This window comes from Callithrix jacchus, chromosome 4, assembly GCF_049354715.1.
Source record: "Callithrix jacchus isolate 240 chromosome 4, calJac240_pri, whole genome shotgun sequence".
NCBI classification, from domain to species: Eukaryota; Metazoa; Chordata; class Mammalia; order Primates; family Cebidae; genus Callithrix; species Callithrix jacchus.
In genome coordinates, this window is record NC_133505.1 from 122,760,268 (window position 1) to 122,787,558 (window position 27,291).

General features: G+C 36.8%; 1 protein-coding gene across 3 annotated transcripts in view; it reads left to right on the forward strand.

Moving 5' to 3' along the window:
- The window catches only part of DSE (dermatan sulfate epimerase), an 84,321-nt gene extending 59,190 nt beyond the window's left edge, over positions 1–25,131 (forward strand). For all 3 annotated transcript variants that reach the window (XM_035296550.3, XM_002746887.7, XM_017971332.4), the window contains exons 3-6: positions 14,008–14,261; positions 17,809–18,048; positions 20,206–20,413; positions 22,443–25,131. In XM_035296550.3, coding sequence (XP_035152441.1) covers positions 14,008–14,261; positions 17,809–18,048; positions 20,206–20,413; positions 22,443–24,201 — 2,461 coding nt within the window. In that variant the 3' untranslated portion in view covers positions 24,202–25,131. The remainder of the gene's footprint in view (positions 1–14,007; positions 14,262–17,808; positions 18,049–20,205; positions 20,414–22,442) is intronic.
- Positions 25,132–27,291: the final 2,160 nt, after the last annotated feature.

Here is a 27,291-nt window from a genome sequence, read left to right on the forward strand (position 1 = left end):
ACATGACTGTCTTTAACTTATTGGAGGTTGTTTCCAAACACACAAAGGCTTTTGGTTAAAAGTTAAATGATTTTCTATCAAGTTACTGTGTTCAGGAGACTTTTAGAATGAATAGACTAATTTACATTTTTTAAATAGAGCTGACCTAATTCTGGCCTATTTTGATGATGTGGCCAAGTGCACGTGGGCAAAGGTGTGGCATATGTGCAGTAGACACAGCTGCAGCAAAGCTGGCAAATGGGAAGCTGGTGGTGCACTACCCTGGTACTTTTAGATTTTGCAATTTCTAAGGAGTTCACTTACTGTTTTGTTCTGAACAAATTTACAATTTTTGTAAAGCTTGTTTCATTTTATCTTAAATTTGTAGTTCCATAATTATCTATTATATAAAATCAGATTTTAAACATAAACTTTATGAATTTAGTAAGTAAATATTTTATAGGTTGGTAAAACTATAGTTATTCTGAAAATAAGAAAAAGAAGATGGATCATTTTAATGGAGTTCTACTCCTTTGTTGGAAAGGTCTGACGAATGATAGAAGCCTCATTTAAATACACTTTCAAAAAATATGTAGATTTGCCTATACCGTGGATCAAATCGTGACCTTTGGAACATAGCTACATATGGAAGAGCCTGCTGTAAAATTGTTAAGTTCTGAAAAGTGCTAGGAAACAGGATCAATTATAACGGGAGTTATGAGTACTCCTATTGTTTCTAATATTTGTTTCTTGTATACTGTTGATTACTTTAAATACATATCAGTGATTTCTTGGCACCTCTTTGGTTTCAAAGACCTAATTTCTTTGTATTCCAAGTGTTTATTTTAACAGTATTTGTGTAAATGAAATAGACAGTTGCTATGGACTGAATGGGCCCCTCCTCAAAATTCATATTGAAGCTCTAACCCCCCCGTGTGGAAGTGTTTTGGAGAATAGGGCCTTTAGTAGAGAACTGGATTTAGATTAAAGTCCTAAAGGTGGGGTTTTTGTAATGGGATAAGTGCCCTGATAAGAAGAGATGCCAGAGAGCTTGTAGACTTGTGTGCTCTCTCTCATGCTTGTCCTATCCCCACACCATACACCTAAGAGAGGCCAGGTGAGCACACAGCAAAATGGCAGCCTTCTAAAGGCCAGGAACAGAGTTCTCACCAGAACCTGACCATGCTGGCACCCTGATGTCAGACCTCCAGCTTCCAGAACTTGTAATAAATTATTTATGTTGTTTAAGCTATCCAGTCTATGGCATTTTGTTATGGAAGCATGGGCTAAGACAATGGTATACAAATTTAAATAATATCCTGTGAACCTTGTAATATGTGAACCTTGTAATATTAAATATTAATCTTTTAACTTGTAATTATTTTCTATAGGCTATTTATATCTATTAACACTATATGAAAAATTTAAAAATGGAAGCATTGAATCACTTTTGGTTCAAATCTATACCAATAAAAATAGATACAAACATTGTTTTTAGAATTCCTTTTATTGTTATTTAATCAAATAAACTCACATTTTTAGTGATACAATGATTTTTAGATTGCCTACTATTATACTCTGTCCATAATAGTTTTTAAAGCATTATGATAATAGAAGCAGTCCATCCATTTAAAATTGGTACAGATATTTAGATTAATGAGACTGCTCAACTTTGGAAAAATGATTATGGTTCATTCTTCCTTTCAGAGTCACAGCTTAATTCACAGACACAGCACTCTATGTCTTTCCCCACCAACATTACACCCTCCCACCCAGAAAATCAGTAGCTCTTTCTTGTGTTCAGATTAATTTATTTCACATAAGTTCACCTTTGAAAACATTCAAAGCATTAGTTTTTAAACTTTTTGGACTTGGAAGTACTTTGTAGTCTTAAAAATTAATGAGGACCTCACACAGCTTTGTTTATTTGTGCTGTATCTATCAAAGTTTACCTTATTAGAAGTTAAAACTGAGAAGTTTGAAACATTTGTTCACTTACTCATATTTATATTTTTTAAAGCTCATTTCATGTTAATTACATTTTTAGGAAAAAATAACAATATATTTTTATTTTTATTTTTTTAGGTACAGGCTAGAGTGCAGTGGTGCAGTCATAGCTCACTGCAGCTTTGAACTCCTGGGCTCAAGTAGTCCTCCTGCCTCAGCCTTCTGAGCTGGGACTTCAGGTGCATACCACCATGCCCAGCTAATTTTTAAAAAATTATTTCGTGTAGAGATAGGATTTTGCTTTGTGGAACTACTGGGCTTAAGCAATCCTCCTGCCTTGGCCTCTTAAAATACTGGGATTGCAGGAATAAGCCACTGCACCCAGCCAAACTGTATTTTTTAAAACAAAAAATAGAAGGAAAGTATTGTTTTACATTTTTGCAAATCTTGTGTCTACTTCTGCATTTGGTTTGTTGCTATGTGTTGTTTTGGTTGAAGTACATGGAGAAAATCTGGCCTCACAGGAATATGTGGTTGAAAAGGGAGGAGTATTTTAATAATCTTTTCAAATAATTGTGAATATCCTTATTTGATACTACACTGAAACTTGACTCATATTGGTTCCATAAAAATTAATTGCAGTATAGAATCTGAAGCCATGTTAATGGACTCTTCATACTCTTTTGCATTAAAATCTACTGATGTATTTTACACTTTGGATTGGCTCTCTAATCCATGCATGGTTTTATGACATCATGCATTTATTATTTTGCATGTTTGTTCACTGAGTTATTTTAGTCTACCAAATGTTGACACATTTAATTATACAATATAAAAATCTTGTTTGTTGATGTTCTCACTGATTGCATTAGAAAAATCTTTTAAGTATTGGTAAGCTCATAAGTTGTTGGTAGTGAATACAAATTTTCCAGAATTCTTATTTCTACTTAAAAGCTCCAAGTGTGTCATTGATAACAAAGGCTTTCAGCTTTTCTTGAACTGGCAGGCCTTCCTTATTTATTTTCAGAAAAATTTCTCTTCTAACACCCAAATCTAAATAACTATGATTTGTCAGTTGATCATTCCATCACATAAAAATGATGTTTCATGAAAAAAAACCCATCTATTTCAGCTCTGAATTCAGTGCATGACTTCTTTTCTTTGTGACATTCTTATACTTTGGTACTCACTCTGCTTTTTACATTCTTCCTATTTAATCACATAGGATATTTAAAAGATGTATACTCAAAGAGTTGAGATTTTATAAAAATTAATCATTTTTACCACTCCATCAAGGACATTTAAAATAAAACTGGCTTTAAAAATTAAAAAAAAAAAAAAGGCCAGCTTCAGAGGTTCATGCCTGTAATCCCAGCACTTTGGGAGCCTGAGGTGGGCAGATCATGAGGTCAAGAGATCAAGACCATCCTGGCCAACATGGTGAAACCACATCTCTACTAATAATGCAAAAAATGGAGAGGGATCCAAGATGGCTGATTAAGAGCAACTCAGGATTGCGGCTGCCAGTGAAAGTGCAGAGGGTGAGTGGACGCCACATTTCCAGATGGATTTTTATTGCCCACAGACCAGGAGATTCCCAGGCAGAGGATCCCCACGGGTCACCAGCACGGCTGGCTTGGCTGGTGCTGCTGGTTTGGCCGGCGCAGCTGTTTTGCCGGTGCCCCTGCATGGCAGTTCTCCATACAAAATACATGGGTCCAGGCACCATTTTAGCTGGCGATTGGAGCTCCAAGAAGGCAGAGTCGCCCATTCATCTGATTAAAAAGGAGACTGTAACAGGGAGCCAGGCAAAAATGTGCCACGAATTCTGAGGCAAAAAAGTGCCACAAATCTCAGGGCTGCTGTTTCAGCTGACGCAGTGGGTTGCCACATGGGAAATCACACATATCCTGGTGCCTTTTCAACAGGCGACTGGAACACCTGGGAGACAATCGACCGTTCAACTAAAAAAAAATTAAATAAAAATAATAAATAAATAAAGGCTCTGAGGCAGAGAGCCAGGTGATCAGGCTTGGCTGGTCCCACCCGTACAAAAAAACAGCAATTGGAAATGCTCTGGATTGAGAGTTTCACAGCAAGCACAGCTGAACCCCTCCATGGGGGAGGGGTGTCCACCATTACCGTGGCAGTCCACCACTACAGAGGAAGTTTGCCATTGCTGAGGCAGCCCACCATTGCAGAGGTAGCCCGCCATTAGAGGGAGAGTCCACCATTATAGAGGTGGGCCACCATTGCCAAGGCAGTTCTAACTACACCCTTATAAACAGGAATTCAGGGAAGTTCACATGGCAGCTGGGCAGAGCCCACAGAAACTCAGCAAAGCCTCTGCAGGCAGACAGTGACAAGGCTGCCTCCTCGATGGGCAGAGCAGCCCTGAAAAAAGGAAGCAGCACAACAGAAACTCATAAATAAAGCCCTAACTCCCCAGAGAGAGCAACTGGGGAAAATAAAGGATTTTATGAGTTCTGCTGCAGCAGACTTAAACGTACTTACCAGCATCTCTGAATGAACAATGGAGCTCACAGCTCAGCACTTGAGCTCCTATAAAGGACAGAGTGTCTCCTCAAGCAGCTCCCTGACCCTTGTATATCCAAAAAGTCACCTTATAAAGGAGAGCTCACACTGACATGAGGCGGGTATCCTTCTGGGACAAAGAGAGCAGCAGAAGAAACTGGCAGCAACCCTTACTGTTCTGCAGCCACTGCGGGTGATCCCCAGGCAAGCAGGGCCTGGAGTGGACCTCAGCAGCCCTACAGCAGAGGGGCCAGACTGTTAGAAGGAAAAGTAAGAAACAGAAAGAGGCCGGGTGCACTGGCTCAAGCCTGTAATCCCAGCACTTTGGGAGGCCGAGGCGTGTGGATCACGAGGTCAAGAGATCAAGACCATCCTGGTCAACATGGTGAAACACCGTCTCTACTTAAAATACAAAAAATTAGCTGGGCATGGTGGTGCGTGCCTGTAATCCCAGCTACTCAGGAGGCTGAGGCAGGAGAATTGCCTGAACCCAGGAGGCAGAGGTTGCGGTGAGCCGAGATCACACCATTGCACTGCAGCCTGGGTAACAAGAGTGAAACTCCGTCTCAAAAACAAACAAACAAAAAAAAAAAAACAGAAAGAAATAACTTCATCATCAACAAACTGAATGTCCACTCAGAGACCCAATCTGAAAGTCAACAACTACAAAGACAACAGGTGGGTAAATACACAAAGATGGGAAGAAACCAGTGCAAAAAGGATGAAAACACCCAATACCAGAATGCCTCTCCTCCTACAAGGGATCACAACTCCTCACCAGCAAGGAAACAAGGCTGGATGGAGAATGAGTATGATGAATTGACAGAATTAGGCTTCAGAAGGTGGGTAATAAGAAATTTGTATGAGCTAAACAAACTAACCCAATGCAAAGAAACTAAGAACCCTGAAAAAAATTTGATGAAATGCTAACAAGAATAAACAACTTAGAAAGGAATATAAGGGAATTGATGGAGCTGAAAAACACAACATGAGAACTTCGTGAAGCATACAAAAGTTTCAACAGCCAAATTGACCAAGCAGAAGAAAGGATGTCAGGGGTCGAAGATCAACTCAATGAAATAAAATGAGAAGGCAAGATTAGAGAAAAAAGGGTAAAAAGGAATGAACAAAGTCTCCAAGAAATGTGGGACTATGTGAAAAGACCTAATCTACGTTTAATAGGTGTACCTGAATGTGATGAAGAAAATGAATTCAAGCTGGAAAATACTCTTCAGGATATTATCAAGGAAAACTTCCCCAACCTAGCAAGGCAGGCCAACATTTAAGTCCAGGAAATACAGAGAAGACCACAAAGATATTCCTCAAGAAGAGCAATCCCAAGTCACATAATTGTCAGATTCACCAGGGTTGAAATGAAGGAGAAAATGCTAAGGGCAGCCAGAGAGAAAAGTTGGGTTACCCACAAAGGGAAGCCCATCAGACTCACAGCAGATCTCTCAGCAGAAACCCTACAAGCCAGAAGAGAGTGGGGCCAATATTCAACATCCTTAAAGAAAAGAACTTTCAACCCAGAATTTCATATCCAGCCAAACTAAGCTTCATAAGTGAAGGAAAAATAAAATCCTTTGTGAACAAGCAAGCACTCAGAGATTTCATCACCACCAGGCCTGCTTTACAGGAGTCCTGAAAGAGGCACTAAACATAAAAAGGAGCAACCAGTACCAGCTACTCCAAAAACACACCAAATGCTAAAGAGCATCAACACAATGAAGAAACGAATGAGCATCAACAAATGAGCAAAATAGCCAGCTAACATCAAAATGGCAGGATCACATTCACACATAACAATATTAACCCTAAATGTAAATGGGCTAAATGCCCCAATCAAAAGACATAGACTGGCAAATTGGGTAAGAAGCCAAAACCCATCGGTGTGCTGTATCCAGGAAACCCATTTCACATGGAAAGATACACAAAGGCTCAAAATAAAGGAATGGAGGAAGATTTACCAAGCAAATTGAGAGTCAAAAAACAAGCAGGAGTTACACTTCTCATCTCTGATAAAATAGACTTTAAACCAACAAAGATCAAAAGAGACAAAGAAGGACATTACATAATGGTAAAACGATCAATGCAACAAGAAGAGCTAACCGTTCTAAATATATACGCACCCAATACCGGAGCACCCAGATACATAAGGCAAGTTCTTAATGACTAACAAAGAGACTTAGACTCCCACACAATAATACTGGGAGATTGTAACACCCTATTGTCAACATTAGACAGATCAAAGAGACAGAAAATTAACAAGGATATCCAGCACTTGACCTCAGACCTGGAACAAGCAAATCTAATAGACATTTACAGAACCATCCACCCAAAATCCACAGAATATGCATTCTTCTCAGCACCGCATCACACTTACCCTAATATTGACCACATAATGGGAAGTAAATCACTCCTCAGCAAATGCAGAAGAACGGAATTCATAACAGTCTCTCAGACCACAGTGAAATCAAGTTAGAACTCAGAATGGAGAAACTAACTCAGAACCACACAGCTTCATGGAAACTGAACAACTGGCTCTTGAATGTTGACTGGATAAACAATGAAATGAAGGCAGAAATAAAGATGTTCTTCAAAACCAACGAGAATGAAGACACAACATACCGGAAACTCTGGGACACATTTAAAGTAGCCTCTAGAGGAAAATATATAGCAATAAATGCCCACATGAGAAGCAAGGAGAGATCTAAAATTGACAGCCTATAATCAAAATTGAAAGAGCTAGAGAAGCAAGATCAAAAAAACTCAAAAGCTAGCAGAAGGCAAGAAATAACTAAGATCAGAGCAGAACTGAAGGACACAGAGATACAAAATTCCTTCAAAAAAATCAATAAATCCAGGAGCCGGTTTTTCAAAAAGATCAGCAAAATAGACCACTAGCCAGATTAATAAAAAAGAAAAGAGAGAAGAATCAAGTAGTGGCCATAAAAAATGATAAAGGGGATATCACCATAGATTCCACAGAAATACAAACCATCATCAGAGATTATTACAAACAACTCTATATACATAAACTAGTAAACCTGGAAGAAATGGATAAATTCCTGGACACTTTCATCCTCCCAAGCCTAAACCAGGAAAAAGTCGAAACCCTGAATAGACCAGTAACAAGGTCTGAAGTTGAGGCAGCAGTTAACAGCCTACCACCCAAAAAAAAGCCCAGGTCGAGATGGGTTCACAGCCGAATTATACCAGAAATAAAAAAAGGGGCTGGTACCATTCCTTCTGAAACTATTCCAAATAATTCAAAAATAGGGAATCCATCCCAAATCATTTTATGAGACCAACATCATCCTGATACCAAAACCTGGCAGAGACTCAGCAAGAAAAGAAAACTTGAGGCCAATATCCATGATGAACATAGATGAAAAAATTAATAAAATACTGGCAAACCAATTGCAACAGCACATCAAAAAGCTTATCCACCATGATCAAGTAGGATTCATCTTGGGGATGCAAGGCTGGTTCAGCATACACAGGTCTATAAACATAATTCACCACATAAACAGAACCAAAGACAATAACCACATGATTATCTCAATTGATGCAGAGAAGGCATTTGACAAAATTCAGCAGCCCTGTATGCTAAACACCCTCAATAAACTAGGTATTGATGGAATGTATCTCAAAATAATAAAAGTTATTTATGACAAACCAACAGCCAATCCCATACTGAATGGGCAAAATTTCCCTTGAAATCTGGCACTAGACAAGGATGCCCTCTCTCACCACTCCTAATTCAATACAGTACTGGAAGTTCTAGCCAGATCGTCAGGCAAGAAAAAGAAATAAAGGGTATTCAAATAGGAAAGGAGGAACTCAAATTGTCTCTATTTGCAGATGACATGATTGTATATTTAGAAGACCCCATTGGCTTAGTCCAAAATCTCCTGAAACTGATAAGCAACTTCAGCAAAGTCTCAGGATACAAAATCAATGTGCAGAAATCACAAGCATTCCTATACACCAATAATAGACTTAAAGAGAACCAAATCAAGAACAAAATGCCATTCACAATTGCTACAAAGAGAATAAAATACAACTAACAAGGAATGTAAAGGACCTCTACAAAGAGAACTACAATCCACTGCTCAACAAAATAAGAGAGGACACAAACAGATGGAGAAACATTCCATGTTCATGGTTAGGAGGAATCAATAATGTGAAAATGGCCATACTGCCCAAATAATTTACAGATTCAACGCTGTCCCCATCAAGCTACCAGTGACCTTCTTCACAGAACTGGACAAAACCACCTTAAACTTCATATGGATCCAAAAGAGAGCCCACATAGCCAAGTCAATTTTAAGCAAAAAGAACAAAGTGGGAGGCATCACACTACCAGACATCAAACTATACTACAAGGCTACAGTAATCAAAACAGCATAATACTGGTACCAAAACAGAGATATAGACCAACGGAACAGAACAGAGGCCTCAGAGGCAGCACAACACATCTATAACCATCTGATCTTTGACAAACCAGACAAAAACAAGCAATGGGGAAAGGAGTCCCTATGTAATAAATGGTGTTGGGAAAACTGGCTAGCCATGCACAGAAAGCAGAAACTGGACCCCTTCCTGACATCTTACACTAAAATTAACTCTAGATGGATTAAAGACTTAAACATAAGACCTAACACCATAAACAGCCTAGAAGAAAATCTAGGCAAAACCATTCAGGACATAGGCGTAGGCAAGGACTTCATGACCAAAACACCAAAAGCATTGGCAACAAAAGCCAAAATAGACAAATGGGACCTAATCAAACTCCACAGCTTCTGCACAGCAAAAGAAACAGTCATTAGAGTGAATCAGCAAACCACATAATGGGATAAAAATTTTGCCATCTAGTCATCTGACAAAGGGCTGATATCTAGAATCTACAAAGAACTAAAACAGATTTACAAGAAAAAAACAAGCCCATTTAAAAGTGGGCGAAGGATATGAACAGAAACTTTACAAAAGAAGACATACATGAGGCCAACAAACATATGAAAAAAATGCTCGTCATCACTGGTCATTAGAGAAATGCAAATCAAAACTACATTGAGATACCATCTCATGCCAGTTAGAACAGTGATCATTAAAAAATCTGGAGACAACAGATGCTGGAGAGGATGTGGAGAAATAGGAACAGTTTTACACTGTTGGTGGGAGTGTAAATTAGTTCAACCATTTGTGGAAGACAGTGTGGCGATTCCTCAAGGACCCAGAAATAGAAATTACATTTGACCAGCAATCCCATTACTGGGTATATATCCAAAGGATTATAAATCATTCTACTATAAGGACACATGTACACGAACATTCATTGCAGCACAGTTTACAATAGCAAACACCTGGAACCAACCCAAATGCCCATCGATGATAGATTGGACTGGGAAAATGTGGCACATATACAACATGGAATATTACGCAGCTATCAAAAACAGTGAGTTCATGTCCTTTGTAGGGACGTGGATAAACCTGGAAACCATCATTCTCAGCAAACTGACACTAGAACATAAAATCAAGCACCACATGTTCTCACTCATAAGTGGGTGTTGAACAATGAGAACACATGCACACAGGGAGGGGAGCATCACACACTAGGGTCTGTCGGGGGGAAATAGGGGAGGGACAGTGGGGTGTGGGGAGTTGGAGAGAGATAGCATGGGGAGAAATGCCAGATGTAGGTGATGGGGAGGAAGGCAGCAAATCACACTGCCATGTGTGTACCTATGCAACAATCTTGCATGTTCTTCACATGTACCCCAAAACCTAAAATGCAATAAAAAATTTAAAAAATACTAAAAATTAACCGGGCGGGGTGGCAAGTGACTGTAATCCCAGCTACTGGGGAAACTAGGTGGTAAAATCACTTGAACCCATGAAGTGGAGGTTGCAGTGATCTGAGATTGCCCCTGCCTCCACCCTGGCAATAGAGTCAGACTCCGTCTTAAAACAAAACAAAAAAACAACCTGAGTGCATGGACGTGCAAAATCATGCAAGAACTATTAGGGCAGTTAGTGCCCTGCTTGGATTCTTGCTAAGGTTTCAGCAGTTTTGCTTACTATTGCTTTTGTACCATCAGTGCAAATATTAACATATAACATATTTATGTTATTATGAAAATAATTGTAATTTTGAATTCTTTAAAATATAATCATCTTAGAAATCCCCTCCATGGGCCTTACTTTGAGAACGGATGCTCTAAGGGGAGAAAGTACAGTTTACAAAAACGGAATAGAGTAAATATTTTCTTGATTAAACTCCTCTTAACTAATTTGCCAGTGAACCTAACTTCCATTCCTTGTGTAACACAATAGCTGAATCTCAGGGCTTGTAGGTTGCCCTTTACTTTACATTTATTTCTGTTCCCACCAGTAGAGTTACCTGCTGAGCACGCGTCAGCTGTATTTGTTCTCAACCAGGTAAGACAGTTCACTAATACCTGTAATAAGATAGTTTTAATGGTATAAATAGATAAAGTATGAGTTTAAAAAGAAAAAGCTAATGTTTCCAAAACCAACTTAAAAACTTTGAAATAACTTACTATAGAAGAAATTGCTGTCATGATATAGTGTGAATGAAATTTGTCAAAGATTAGGGAAAAACTCGCAAAAATCTAGAAGGCTTCTGCGTTCCCTCACAGATATCTTTAATTTCTTCCCATATTATAAAGAAATCAAAGCTGGAAATTGTGATGATGTGTTAGGTATGTTCTTTGTAGGAAAGAACAATGAAACTCCATCTGCAGACCTGTATTCAGATAATAGGCTTTGGCTCACCTTCAAAAGATTAGTGAATGTGTGTACACATGGATATATTTTAAGTTTAAATGCAATTCATAAATTAATGTCTGTCTGGTTTTTAAAAAAATTTCCCATTTAAGCAGCTGTCCCAGTGACCTGATTTATTACTGGTCAGGATCACATTAAATAAGATAGTTTCTCAGCTACCATCCCTGAACTAAGAGCAAATTTTCATTTGTTTTTATGATTATAAAATATAGTCTCTTCCATTATTGTACTTTGTATCTAAGGCTGGATAAGACTCTGTTGGTAAAAGATTTAGATGACTTTTTAGAAATACAGCTATTACAGGTCAGCTTTTGTAATGATATAGGGACAACCTGAAGGTGCCATAAACTTTTTCTTTTGGTGTGCTAGTGTTTTGTTGAATTGGAAACTGCTTGATATAAACAAACTATGTTGGGCCTTGGACATTTTCACAGAAATTTGCATGACATTTCATGAAGAATGAGAATTATATCAAATGTTGTGGTTATCTATAAAAATAAGCTTATTTGTTAATCACATGTGAGGGTTTGCTGGCTGGTAGCAATTCATTGACATCAGCTTTATCATGGGTAGATGTATATACTGCCATTTATAGATGCATCATGACGTGCTACAATGACACAAGGTTGGGAAGCAAATGACCTGGCTTCTCTACCTGGCTCACCAGTCATCATGAGTCAGTGAAGATGGTATTCCCAACTCCCTGGCAGTAGAGTGTGAAGTATGAATTGTTTTTTTCCTAGAAGTAGGGAATTGATTCACACTCTCATAGTCTGTTACAAACAGTACACACACTGGCAAGCTGACTGGCTAGAGCAAAGCAGCTTTGTCTGCTACTAAATTGCTAAGAAATTAAACAGTGTTAGTATTTTCAGCACCAGGATGTATCACTAGTACAGCTAACCAAACACTGAAATTATTACTAAACATAAAGGGATCTCTCCAAATTCCTGATTTTATAATGATCACATAATCATTGGCAGCAGTGTGGCTGACAGTGAATTATAGGTTTTTTCCTTCTTTCTGAAAATATTTATTGAGCATCTTCTATGTGCCACACTGTTCTATGATTGGGGATCCAACTGTGAATACAATAGTCAAAAAAAAAAAGCCCTGCCACTGTAGAACCTAAATTCCAGGAGGGGATACATAGGCATAGACATGTTTGTACATATATTTGCTAAAGGGAAAAAAGAAAAGGGGAATTAAATATTATTTAGGGAGGATGATGAAATTCTGATAGGGTGACCAGGGAAGTCCTCACTTAGGCCATTTCTTTAGCATAAACTTCTAAAGGAAGAACATAATCTTGAAGAGGTAGTCTCTTAGATTATTTTTAAGTATTTTTAAACTGAGGTCTGTATGGTTTGTTTGAGAGAACTACTACATTTTAATTTTTACTAACTTTAACTGAAATCCAACATTTCTTCCAATCATGAGTAGAGATAGCCAATTGTAATGGTATTGGAAGAGTCTGTAACAAAGTCACAGATAGGTGTCACAGATATTTTCATATCACATTACAGTTGTTATAGACATCCCAAAATCTATGCTTATTACCACTTATAAATTATGGTAGTTACTATCCCTGCAGTTAAATGTTGGTATTTAATATCTTAATAAAGCACCTGTATTATTTTTTAAAATATATGTATTGACAATTATATTTCAAAATAATAGATTTTCATGTATCCTTACATATTATGTCTTATGAATTTTAAAGCATTTTGAGAAAGACGTTAAGACTTCATGAGATTGCCAAAAGAGGTTCATGGCATAGAAATGTTAAGCTTTAGCTTAATCCCTAATTGAGTACTTTCTTCTACCTCCCACAGGTGCGGCACACTTTTGATATTTATCCCTCACTCAGAGATTACTCAAATATATCCTGAACAGATGGGAAGGGTTTTCCAGATAATTCCTTAGAATTCTGATTGTGAAAGATCCTTTTTTGCTTCCTGCTCAATTCAAGCCACACACTAATTTGCAGAATAATATAGCTAGTCAAGCAGAAATTTGGCTTCCTGGAAAATGACAATGTAATTTTGAACAGAAAATCAACTTTTAGGCTTCTCAGAAAGATATTTGAAGGATCTTTAAGGCAGTGCAGTTCAGTTTATGGGAAAGAGGGATATAAAAATTCTGAGTTAGAATCAGCTCCCACTCACGTATATCAGCCTGTTAGCCACTTTTCCCTCCATGGTGATGACCAAGTGGGTCTGTCCAAATTGAGAGGTCATGGATTATCGGCCATGATACCTTCTCATTGACCAACTTTGGGAAATAAGAGGAAATACATACGTTCAACTGTCTTAGCAAGGTGGCCATAGAAATAGAACTGAGAACATCTTATTCAAGTGAAAAGGAGGAGAGGGGTGAGCACGGTTAAACGGGTACTCCAGAGAATTTTGCCCTGCCACCACATGTTCTATGCTTTAGATCTCTTTGAATATATTCTACTACCTCTTGTCATGAATAAAAAATCAAAAGTAAAAATTATCAACATCTTGATGTTGCCAGAATCCTGAGAGAGAAAACTGTTAACTGTATAATTTTCACATTTTAGACAAACTTTATGCTTGTTTCTAATGTGGAGGGAAGTCAATTGTGTGTCATTAAGCCTGTTTTATATCTTCAATTGTGCCCTTTAGTTCTAAGAAACAGATGGTTTAGAAGTGTGATGAAAGCTGTGCGTCTGATGAACTCATTTCCATAATTTATTTTTCTTTACAGGTTGGTGAAAGATGCTCCTTGGGATGAGGTCCCGCTAGCTCACTCCCTGGTTGGCTTCGCCACTGCTTATGACTTCTTGTACAACTACCTGAGCAAGACACAACAGGAGAAGTTTCTTGAAGTGATTGCCAATGCCTCAGGATATATGTATGAAACTTCATACAGGAGAGGATGGGGATTTCAATACCTGCACAATCATCAGCCCACCAACTGCATGGCTTTGCTCACAGGAAGCCTAGTCCTGATGAATCAAGGTGTGTGTGGACACAGCCGAGGTCATGCCTGAGCTGACAGAATTCATACTTGCCATGTTGTGAGCAAAGCATTTTTATAACCATTCTTAGTACGTATTCATGCTTAGATCCTAACTAAATCCACGAGATGAACTAATCCCTAGAGTATCTCTTATTTGAGGGACATCTCTTCCTTATTTTCTGCTAGTGTATTAGCCTGCACATTATCTAATTATGGCTTATGATTATCCCAGAACAAATCCTCACAGCGCAGGATCAGTGAAGAATATTCATTTTCCAAAGAATTTTTGACAGTGAAGACAGCCAGCCTGGAATAAATGAAATATTAAAAAGCTAAACAGGTGCTTTGTTATTTGAAATGAAGATTCCCAGCACACAGATGTAAATCATAACACCACCACTATTTTTTTCCTTGTAAGATTTAAAACAACCAATCCGGATTATTTACATCAAAATTGGAAGCAACTTCTATGGATTGTGTAGTTACTTTGCTTTGTCGTAATATGTAATTGCCAATATTACATTTTCTTTGTTCTTAACTCTAAATTACAACTTCTATAGAAATCTATAAATTACTAAGATTGTGTTTAAGAAAAGCAGTCCTAAGATCACAGGAAATTATCAGAAGATTAAATATATAACTGGAGCTTGGAAAATGAACAAAATTTAACTCAATTACATTCATCATAAGAATTAATGAGCATTTTGTTGATTTCCAACATCAGATTTTACCCAAATCTAGCTTTCTTTCTTATCACATCAACCAACTTTCACTTGTAATTAGGGTTTAGAGGAAAATAAACTAACATTAACTGAGCATATGACATGTGCTAGTCCTTTTCCATATTTTATTCCATTCTCACATCAACCATATAAGGCAGCTGGGATTTGGGCCAATTTCTGGCCATCCATGAAGTTCAGTCTCTTTCCACGGTATGTTGTTGCCTCTCTCAGAAGGGAAATTCCATTTATAATAATTTAAACAAAGATTAATTATAAGAGTGAATTTTCGTGCTAGCTCCCCTTGTCCCCTACTCTCACAAAAACATAAAGAAAATTAAAACATCAGGCTGGGTGCGGTGGCTCACACCTGTAATCCCAGCACTTTGGGAGGCCGAGGTTGGCAGATCACTTGAGGACGGGAGTTCGAGACCAGCCTGGCCAACATGGAGAAATCTTATCTCTACTAAAAATACAAAAAATCAGCTGGGTGTGGTGGTGCGTGCCTGTAATCCCAGCTATTCAGGAGGCTGAGACAGGAGAATCACTTGAACCTGGGAGGCAGAGGTTGAAGTGACCCAGATCCCACCACTGCACTCCAGCCTCAGCAACAGAGTGAGATTCAGTCTCAAATGAATAAATAAATAAATAAAACACAAAGGAAAATAAAACATCAAAATGCAAGCAATGTGAGAATTCACTAATAAACCATTTATAAGGCCTGTGAAGAGACACCATCATGAAATGGTGAAAGGATCCCTGGGGCGAGCCAAATATCTGCTTCAGGTCTTAAATTTAATTTTAAGTTTTATTTTCTTAAATAAATTTTTGTTTAAGGAAAGGGGTAGAGTTTCTTTCTTCAGTCTTTGTAAATAAGTTATTCCAAATAATAAGCAGTCACCAAAAATACTGGTTTGGATTGAATCAAAAGACGTCATTTTGCCCTGGCAGGAATTTTCCTATACATTTATTTTCTGATTAAATTTATGGTGGCCCTGGCAGACACTCTCCCAGAGAACCCACGTAAGTACACACATGTATGACAAGACTGGGCAGAAGAAGGTAGAAGTCCGATGGAAAGAAGACAGGTGTGAAATGTTTAAATGATTACACTGTAGTTACAGTAACTCCAGAGAGTGAAATAAAAAATGCCATGAAGAGCCTTATGGTTAAATATAAAATGAGTGTATTAACTTTGAATTCAAGAGAGCAGTGTTCTTTCAGTAATTTTCTTCATGTAACTTTGAAGATGGGTAGGAGAACTTAGGTGAAGATAAAGAACACTCCAGGCAAGGCATAAGGGTGGCAGAAGAAAAATTCAGGGCATAGCTGCAGTTAACAATGTCAGTACCTTGTATTGATGGAGGTTTGCAGTTTACAAAGTATTTTGGTAGACATTGCCTCATATCTTCTGAAGAGGGTTGTTGTAAAGAACAAATAAGGAAAATTAGGTAATGTGATGTCCCGGGAAGAGTGGCCTGGTTTTAGTCACATTAGTATCTGGTGGGAGACAGGGGGCACCGAGGAAAAGGATGAAGATAACTGGAATTTTAAACCAGAATGGTAGAGAATGGAAATTGAAAACTATCTGGAATATTGACATATCAGGTATGATGCTGGGTGGCAGAAGAGGCCAGGGTGTAATGAATAGTCACCTCTGCCTACCCAAGCCTGAGAGCTGAGTTGACCCCATTAGTCAGGAGCCAAATCTTAGCCTGGAACTTGTATTTAGGCCGAGAGCTGGTTGGACCTGGGCCTCTGGAAGCCCCACACCTGGCACATAGTAGGCCAAGGTAGTGTGGTCAACATGTTTGTGGACATAAAGTAATGTGGCTACACCCACACCAGGAGACAGTGGGCTTTATCTTATTCTCAAGGGCTGCGTGTTTTAAAGTGAAACCTTAAATCTAAAGACCTAGGTTCAAATTAAAGTTCTATTTTTAATCATGTGCCAGAGGTCTTGAACAAGTCAGCCTTTCTGGCTTTGGAGCAATAACACATAACTGGGTTGTTAAAAGAATTAAGATTCTGTTCAGTGCTATATAAATTATAAATGCTATAGAAATGTGAGTTGTTATTGTCAACTAAGTACAAGAATTCTAGAAAGCTAGGATTTCTGAGTTAAAAGGTTTTATAAAATTTTTTAGACTTAATTTTCAGTGGGGAGATTGAAATGTGACAGATGGAAGAATTGCTTAGATAAAATCATGTAGCTCATGTTTTTGGCAGATTCAGGGCTCCTAGCTGATTTTTTTCATTACTAGTGTGCCTTTCCAATGGTTTCTCAGCCCCACTGTGCTGCCTTTTCAGAGCCTGTGGAATCTAAAGCACATAAAGGATGAGAGGTTGCCTTCTAATGACAATACAAATTGAAGACTGTTTAACATTTATAATATGTGTAGCCTATTATCAATTCTGTAAAAGTAATGATGCAAGTTTTGTGAAGGGATAAACTTTTAAAAATATTTTCAAGTATTATTCGTTGGAACATTCAATAAAAGCCTTAATATATAAATCCTTTCTTGCCAACATAAAGTTATATGCATTTGTGATCGTATATGTGTTAGAATTTATTAAAGATCAGAAAGTGACTGATACTCATTTAAGAGTTTATCTTCATTTAGTTAGAGTCGAGAACTTCTTAGGTTATATCATGGACCATCACAAACTGGTATTACAGGATGTTATCTACACTGACAAGTTGGAGTTTTATAAAATATGATTTGTAATATAAACTAGATAACTCAGAGGGTTTTATTTGGCCATATTTTTGTTTATGCTTTGTTATAGCCTTTATTCATTGTTTCCATGTGTTTTCATCCTTCAGGATATCTTCAAGAAGCCTACTTGTGGACCAAACAAGTTCTGACCATCATGGAGAAATCTCTGGTCTTGCTCAGGGAGGTGATGGATGGCTCCCTCTATGAAGGAGTTGCTTATGGCACCTACACCACTAGATCACTCTTCCAATACATGTTTCTTGTCCAGAGGCACTTCGACATCAACCACTTTGGCCATCCGTGGCTTAAGCAGCACTTTGCATTTATGTATAGAACCATCCTGCCAGGTATAGTGAGGAGTTGAAGTGTGAAAATGTTAAACTATTTTAATTTTTTCTGATTATCAAAATGAGCCAGACTAGGCAGAGAAATGAGGTCCTTAGAGGTTGTCATATTGAAATTAAAGAGATTTTTCTTTAATCAAAGAAAAATTGAATTCAAGAGTTGCATATAGCTAGAATATTTTGGAAGCTAATATGAATATTTATGATTTAGGTATTATAAAGCTTGGAGGATAATGGATTAAATACAATTTCTACACCCCACAGTACTTTAATTTTTTTATATATCCAAACTTGAGTTCATATACAAACTCATCTTTATCACTGTAAGGAAAATGTAAATATTTATGATTACACGTCAGTTTTCCTTTATATGTGATCCCTGATCAATCCTATTTTAATTTTTAGTTTTTAATCTTTTCTTTCAAATTATACCAACATGATTCAAAATGAAAGATTACACCTACACAGTTAAGTTGGAGCTTTAGTATTTTAATATTTTATTGAAGTAAATAGTATAGAAAAGCAATCAAAAAATAATTTGCTGTAAAACTTCTAATTTCTTGTCACTGTGCCATTTAGCCTTTTAAGAGAATTAGTTCTAAAAAAAAAAAGATATACATGATTTAATAATGTATTCATTTCTAGAGAACTTTGTAAACTTTTTTTATTTCTAAAACAGGACTAAGATGTTAGAACAAGTTATAAAGGGAAATTTTTACAGGATAGATTCCCCCACTTCTTTCTCCTCTCCCAAAGGAAATGTAATTTTTAGATGGTGATTCTAGATCTACAACAAAGAACTCAGTATTTAAATATTTTTGCTATGGTAGTACACATACAGATTAGATAGAATGTTTATTATTGGACTAGTTGTCCAAAAAATATTGCAGAGCATAAAAACCATTTTAAGATTTAGTTTAGACTTACATTAAAAAAAATCTTGCTTTGTTGCTTTTCTTAGACCTGAAGGAGAAGGCTGTTTTGCAACTCATCTTAGTAAACAAAGGCTACCTGAACAAGGGACCTTTAAGAGGTCTCTGCTTTGTAATTTAAGCTGAGATCTAAAGGCTAACTCTATCAGGAACTGTGTTTGCTATAAGCTATGTCTGTGGCTACTTCTTAAAATGGAAAAGACAGAATGAACATCTCTAAGAGCAGCATTTATATGTTTCTGTTAATTAAACAAACTTACTGAACATTTGTATTCCAGGCAATGTACTAGGCAGAGGATTCAAAGAGGAATAAAACACATCTCCTGCTTTCAAGGAATTCACAGACTAGTAGATTTAGAAAATAGCATTTTATAATAAGGTGTACTTACAAGATCATTTACTAAACTATTAGTAACAAAAACATTAGCTGTAAATTATGTAAATATAATCGTGATAACACTTTAGAAGAGGTTGAAATGTAGTTGAAAACAGATTGCTATGTTATTGCAATCTACATAACAGTTTTTCTCTACAGTTGATATTCTAGTAGCAATTTTTTTTTGTCTGTCTGAGTTTTCACCCATGCTGCCCCTTTTTTCATGAACACATGGAGCATATCCAGTGTTACCTGCTTTTATTTTCCTCCCTATTCGAAAAATGATATATGGATTTATGGTCCTCGCATTTTCTTTCCTTTAACTTCCAGCAGCACATGCTGGCAGGAGCTATTCTGGGAATTAAATTTTCTTCCTGTAGAAACTCAGTTTCTTCCCTGAACTTTATATATAGTATAACTTACACTTTATTGAAGCCAAATTGAAGCATGTTATTTTATTATCTTGGCCTAGAACGCATGTTGAATTGTGGGAGAGCTAGTGTTCATTCCAGGTTCAGGAACCCAAACTATACAAGAAAATATCCCATGTATATATGCAAATATAATCATATATAGCATGAACATTGGAAAATGAGGAAGGCAGGAAATAAATGTAGCACTTCTGTTACCAATGACAGGCTGCCACATAACAAATACAAGCTTGCACACAATCTATTTGGAAAATCTTCTGAGGGATTCTGATTAACTGTTAGGGATAAAATGTGAAGATTGTGACTTTTCTTTTATTTTATCCCTTCCATTACACAATTCTAATTTACAATTAGATTTAAAAATCATTGTTTAGACCTGTGTAGGAGTATGAAGTTTTAAATGTATCTTTTGTTTGCCTAGGGTTTCAAAGGACTGTGGCTATTGCAGACTCAAATTACAACTGGTTTTATGGTCCAGAAAGCCAGTTAGTGTTCCTTGATAAATTTGTCATGCGTAACGGCAGTGGTAACTGGCTAGCTGACCAAATCAGAAGGAACCGTGTGGTGGAAGGTCCGGGAACACCATCCAAAGGGCAGCGCTGGTGCACTCTGCACACGGAATTTCTCTGGTATGACACATTGGGCTAGCTGTAAAGAGGAATGGTACCCAAGGGTACTATTCGTGCTGTGCACTTGCTTTTTGCATTTAAAAAGAAAAACTTATCTAAAACACTTTTTAAATCTTTTCTCCATACCACCTAAGTATATGAAGCTTCATTTCAACTCATATCACAGTTTTTGAAACTGTTAGAAGCTTTTTTTTTTAAATTTCAACTTTAAGGGTAATGTATACTATATCCAGGTAATGAGCATTGTCTCCTAATAGGTAGTGTCAGAAACATTTCTGTATGTTTAACATCTAATTACTGTTCTCAGCGATGTCCTACACTTGCACTAGTTCATAAATAAGCATGTTTTGATTTTACATCATTTTTCAAATCATATAAAACAAAACACACAAAATTGAGACTAGGTTATTCTGATAATCTCACCAAAAAAGGTATTAAAATATTTTGTTTTATTTTAGTAAATGGAGCATTATAATCTTCTAATAGCCAAGCTGTTACTAAATTTTCAAAAGTGTTTAGAAGTGTTTGACAGTAGTTGACAGCTTCACTTTGATAATAAAAGAACCGTGTAAATTTTTTTGCCTTAATCTTTTAAGCCCAGAAAGAGAAGCTTGGATCTCCTTTTTAAAGTATTGCCAAATATATTGTTGGCATCCAATAAGTCAAAATCAAAATTACAGGGAACTTGTTAATCATTAATCCCTGGTGTCTTTTCAAGCTGTTGAAATTTGCATTCAACTCCAAAACGAGCTTTCTTGTGATTTGCTTCTCTTTATTCTTTTTTTTCCAAAATATAAAAAATTAAGGAGGAAAAAATATTAGTAAAATGGTAACTGTCTATAGTTTAACAAACATTTTAAGATTATTTTTATAAATGAACTAAATACATTAAGATGCAACTATCACTGAGTTCTCTCAGAAGTATGACATAATTAGTTATAGTGTGATCCATCAATGTTACACATAAATATTCAACCAAGAGAGTTCTATAAAGCTAACTACAGGATTAATATGATAGCTCAGATTAATGCTAAGTCTAAATTAAAAGTCTGCCTTTATGGCAATATGCAAACTAACTAAAAACTGAGAGTAGGATGGCCAATTCAGCTTACATCTCCCCTTGTTAAATCACATTAATTAAGCCAACATTATACTAGAGCTAAGTAGAGATATAATTTTAATTTCTTGAAACTGAGACTTTAGAACAGCAAATGAAACAGTTAAAGTCAAAACCAATAAGACTAACTCTACTGTAGATGATGGATTCACATTAGGGAAAAGTATATAGTGCTAATAATAAACATTTATTATGAATAAAAATAAGAAGTAATTTATTGTCCAGGAAGCATGGAATCATCTGCAAATTAAAACAAAATCAAACCTTTGGTCCTGGCTAGTCAGTGGTAGGCACAATTATAAATCCTCCGGTATAAGACAGTTTCCTGAAACTTCATCCATTCATATTCTGAGATGTTGTGTTGGTGATACATTTCATCTAATATTGGAAGTTCTCCTCTATTTTAGTTTATTTTTTCAAGGAAAAACATCTTGAGGGAGAGCTGTTTTCAAAAAACCCAACATTCAATAATATCAGTTACTGCAGAACTGTACTTCGTTACAACTCAAGGTTTGTTAAGAGTCCAGATCCAAACATGACATTTCTAGAAGAGGAGTTTCTCAACCAGAAATTTGGATGAAGTACTAAAATCCATGAGGCCCAGGAGTTTGGATGGTCACTCTGACCATCAAGTGAAGATGGTCCATGTAGAGATTAGGGCAGAAATCATTGCAACCCCAAACCCAAGGATCACAAATGATAAAGAAATAAAGAAATACTCCTCTTCCAGTCACCAAGGGTTTCCCCTTGTGCATACTGATTGTCCTTGGGTGTTTTCAGAAATGTCCCTAATACACTCTGCACTGCCAGTGCTCTGGGTAGCATTTGTGTGTCACTTCTTCCACATTACCATGGTATGTGTTATTTTTACTTTCATCAGAAAACCATTTAATTTTTAAAAATTAATTTCAGGTATGATGCCAGCTTGAAATCGGTTCCCCCTCCGGACTTTGGCACCCCTACACTGCATTATTTTGAAGACTGGGGTGTCGTGACTTATGGAAGTGCACTACCTGCAGAAATCAATAGATCTTTCCTTTCCTTCAAGTCTGGAAAATTGGGGGGACGTGCAATATATGACATTGTCCACAGAAACAAATACAAAGATTGGATCAAAGGATGGAGAAATTTTAATGCAGGACATGAACATCCTGATCAAAACTCATTTACTTTTGCTCCCAATGGTGTACCTTTCATTACTGAGGCTCTGTATGGGCCAAAGTATACCTTCTTCAACAATGTTTTGATGTTTTCCCCAGCTGTGTCAAAGAGCTGCTTTTCTCCTTGGGAGGGTCAGGTCACAGAAGACTGCTCATCAAAATGGTCTAAATACAAGCACGACCTGGCAGCTAGTTGTCAGGGGAGAGTAGTTGCAGCAGAGGAGAAAAATGGGGTGGTTTTCATCCGAGGAGAAGGTGTGGGAGCTTATAACCCCCATCTCAATCTGAAGAATGTTCAGAGGAATCTCATCCTCCTACATCCACAGCTGCTTCTCCTTGTAGACCAAATACACCTGGGAGAGGAGAGTCCTCTGGAGATAGCAGCAAGCTTCTTCCACAATGTGGATGTTCCTTTTGAGGAGACTATGGTAGATGGTGTCCATGGGGCTTTCATCAGGCAGAGAGACGGTCTCTATAAAATGTACTGGATGGATGATACTGGCTACAGTGAGAAAGCAACCTTTGCCTCAGTGACCTATCCTAGGGGCTATCCCTACAATGGGACAAACTATGTGAATGTCACCATGCACCTCCGAAGTCCCATCACTAGGGCAGCTTACCTCTTCATAGGGCCATCTATAGATGTTCAGAGCTTCACCATCCACGGGGACTCTCAGCAACTGGATGTGTTCGTAGCCACCAGTGAACATGCCTACACAACATACCTGTGGACAGATGAGGCCACAGGACAGTCTGCCTTTGCTCAGGTCATTGCTGATCATCACAAAATTCTGTTTGACCAGAATTCAGCCATCAAGACCAGCATTGTCCCTGAGGTGAAGGACTATGCTGCTATTGTGGAACAGAACCTGCAGCATTTTAAGCCAGTGTTTCAGCTGCTGGAGAAGCAGATACTGTCCCGAGTCCGGAACACAGCTAGCTTTCGGAAGACTGCTGAGCGCCTGCTGAGATTTTCAGATAAGAGACAGACTGAGGAGGCCATTGACAGGATTTTTGCCATATCACAGAAACAGCAGCAGCAAAGCAAGTCAAAGAAAAACCGAAGGGCAGGCAAACGCTATAAATTTGTGGATGCTGTCCCTGATATTTTTGCACAGATTGAAGTCAATGAGAAAAAGATTAGACAGAAAGCTCAGATTTTGGCAGAGAAAGAACTACCCATAGATGAAGATGAAGAAATGAAAGACCTTTTAGATTTTGCAGATGTAACATATGAGAAACATAAAAATGGAGGCTTGATGAAAGGCCGGTTTGGAGAGGCAAGGATGGTGACGACTACTCACAGCAGGGCCCCATCACTGTCTGCTTCCTATACCAGGTTGTTCCTGATCCTGAACATTGCTATTTTCTTTGTCATGTTGGCGATGCAACTGACTTATTTCCAGAGGGCCCAGAGCCTACATGGCCAAAGATGTCTTTATGCAGTTCTTCTAATAGATAGCTGTATTTTATTGTGGTTGTACTCTTCTTGTTCCCAATCACAGTGTTAGCACTGAAACTATAAATTGCCTGGTTATTTTGTGATCACAAGAGTCTATGCAAAATAATTTTATTACCCCAGTTTATCAGATTTTTTCCCTCAAATTCATTTTAACAAATTAAGGGAAGATATTTTGACACAAGAAAGCAGGAACATGGAGAAATTGAAGCAGAAAAAAAATTTATCAAAGCAATAAAAATAGCTTGGTGGGTCCTATGGTGTTTCTGGAAGTATTTGGCATTGCTAACTGAGCAGTCCATATAGAACTAGTTTTAGAAGAAACAAAAAGTCTGTTTTTTAAAGTAATGTTTTTGCTTATGAGAAGAAGGTTTAGATAGAATTGGGTTTTATTAATATTAATTTAATGCTATTAACAATTTCCATATAGTATATTATGGAAAAGACTGAAGAATACAATTCTTAGAAATATTTAAAAATGTTTAATGGCATAGTCATGTTGAAAGAAGTGTTGCTAAGTCCTGGTATGATGGTGTCAGCTTCCTTGGGGAGGTACTTCTTTAGTTAGGTAACTAACAGGATCTTTTACTACAGATCCAGATGGCTGTTCAGATATCATAGCAAAAATGATAGCAGAAGGTCATTAAAAACTTAAAATATATTTTGTTAGAAAACATTTATCTATGAAGGAATATTTCCTTGATGCTGGTCTCTGCACACATATAATTGGTTACTTGTAGGCATTCATTGGTTGTTCAGTAAGTAAGATGATTACAGATAACTTAATACCATATTTTCCTTATATGGAAAACTGTTGTAGACTCATGACTAAACCTTTCAAAATAAAATATTATCTGTGATGGATGTTGATTTTAATACCAAAGAAGATGGAAAATCTAAAATTTGGAAATGATTCTTATGTTTTTTAATAGAAAACCTTCTTCAAGTTTATTTTGCTAAATAAACAGATTATAATTGTGAATTCTCTCTAATATCTTTCTTCTTTGTTCCATTATATTCAAGATACATTAACATTTTTCAAAATTTTTGAAGAGAGATATATATCTAGACATGTATTCATTAAATGTATAAAGTAGCGTTTGAATCAAAAGAAGTATTTTCTCTGCTTATTAACCTTAATTGTTTAAACACATTTTAAATATTTAAAACAATGGCCAACTTCTGATATTTAAGTAGCACCCAACTTTTAAAAGCGTAAAGTTTTCAGTCAACTCCTCAGAAGGTAACACAGCGTAGAATACTAGAAAAATATTCCACAGTTTCTATTTGAGCATAAGAAAATGACATACTTAAAAGGAACATAATAAATTATTGAGTCATATATTTCTCCTTTGAAATAGAAAATATGTTCAGCTCAAATTTTACAGTTAAGGACACACTCACTGATTTATATATAGGTGTATAATAACAATAGTAATCTTTCCTCTTGCTCTTTTAGTTCACAGCAATACCAGTATGTAACCAAAAGTCAAGTTGGAAAAACTTATGTGTATCTTTTTGCAGTTCTAATTTTGAACGGTCTTACATAAAGACAACACACGTTTGACTTTTAACTGTGCTTTACTTATTATGCTTGGAATCTAGAAAACGACTTCTGAGGAAGTAATTTTTTTCCCCCTCTCCTGGAAAGTCTCTAGGGAGGATGTCATTACACACTGTTTGAAAGAATAATGTTTTCAAAAGAATAATGCTTCCGTTTGTCCTGCATGGATGCTCTTACTAGGATTTAAACTTGCTTTATGTGACAGATTCTCCGTTTACTTAACCTCATTCGACATTCCTCTCTTTTTCTCATTCAAAAGGAGGAATTGTCTGAAATGATCAAAAGGAAATTTTGAAAAAAAAAAAAAATAGGAAAACTACTCTTTGAGGTTTACCAAGCAAACCTGATCTCAGATCCAAACTGAGACATACTTTGTAACAGAGATGAAAAGTGTAAGTGAGTGCCAAACTCGCTTTTCCTTTGTTTTCATTAGGTTAAGGCTAGACAATACTTCAGTCACCACAGCCTGATCCAGTCTAACATATTGGTTCATTTTTTAAATTATACATCTTTAAAACAAAATGAATTAAAATTACATGTGATGTTTTTTCTTCTAATGAACCTGGTACTTACTTCCTTAAAAAGAAATTTCCTCAGGCAATGATTTAAGTGGTTAAGTGAAAAAAAAAATGCTAAAACAAATCACAGGTCTTTATAATGAAACACGTTTTCTATCAGGGATAGTGCATATTTGAGTAAAACTAAGGAACTTTTGGTAACTTGAAAACCAAGCAAGTTAAATCTCTTTTGAAACTGAGTAATCAATTATGGAATCTGTTTCATTGCAGCTCACTATGACAGGAGTGTTTCAAGTTTATTGGATAATATGTGAGCTATTGTTCAGGGGATTGGTGGGACTCTTGGTCCTGACCCTGTTTTGGTTTTATTTATTTATTTTTTTGGTATATTCCCTTGTTTGTAACTGATCAGCTTATTTCAGTTGATGGTAGATGAAATTTATGATGGTAGAGACCCAGAATCTTCTGATAACATTCTTTTGAGAACATTCTTTTAATTGTGAAAGTTAGGTGGAAGACCTCGTTCTGGAACTAACATAATTATTAAAATGTATTGTATCACCTAAGATATTTTTCCACAAATATTTTAGTCATAGTTTTAAAGTACCACATGTTCTTAGGTTATCAGAAAATATCTGAACAGAATGTTTTGCATACTGAATAATTTGTTTTTAAAAACGAAAATTTACATTTGACTTACTCAGTGTTTAAAAAATTACTTTTATTTCTAGAGACAGGGTCTCTCTCCATCACCCAAGCTGAAGTGTAATAGCGTGATCATAACTCACTGCAGCCTCAAATTCCCCATCTCAAATCATTCTTCTGCCTCAGCCTTCCAAAGTGCTGGGATTAGAGGCATGAGCCCTCACCCCCAGCCAAGTTAAAAAGAAAATGTGATAGTTCACAAACCACTCACAAAAGAATCTGAAATTTCCCCAAGTGTTTGAGAAAGAAAACTATGAAATGCTATATTTGTAAACTTAAATGTAAACTCCTGTGTTTTCTTATAAATATAAAACAAGATTAAAATGGATATAGTCATGGGTATGAGGGGTATGTA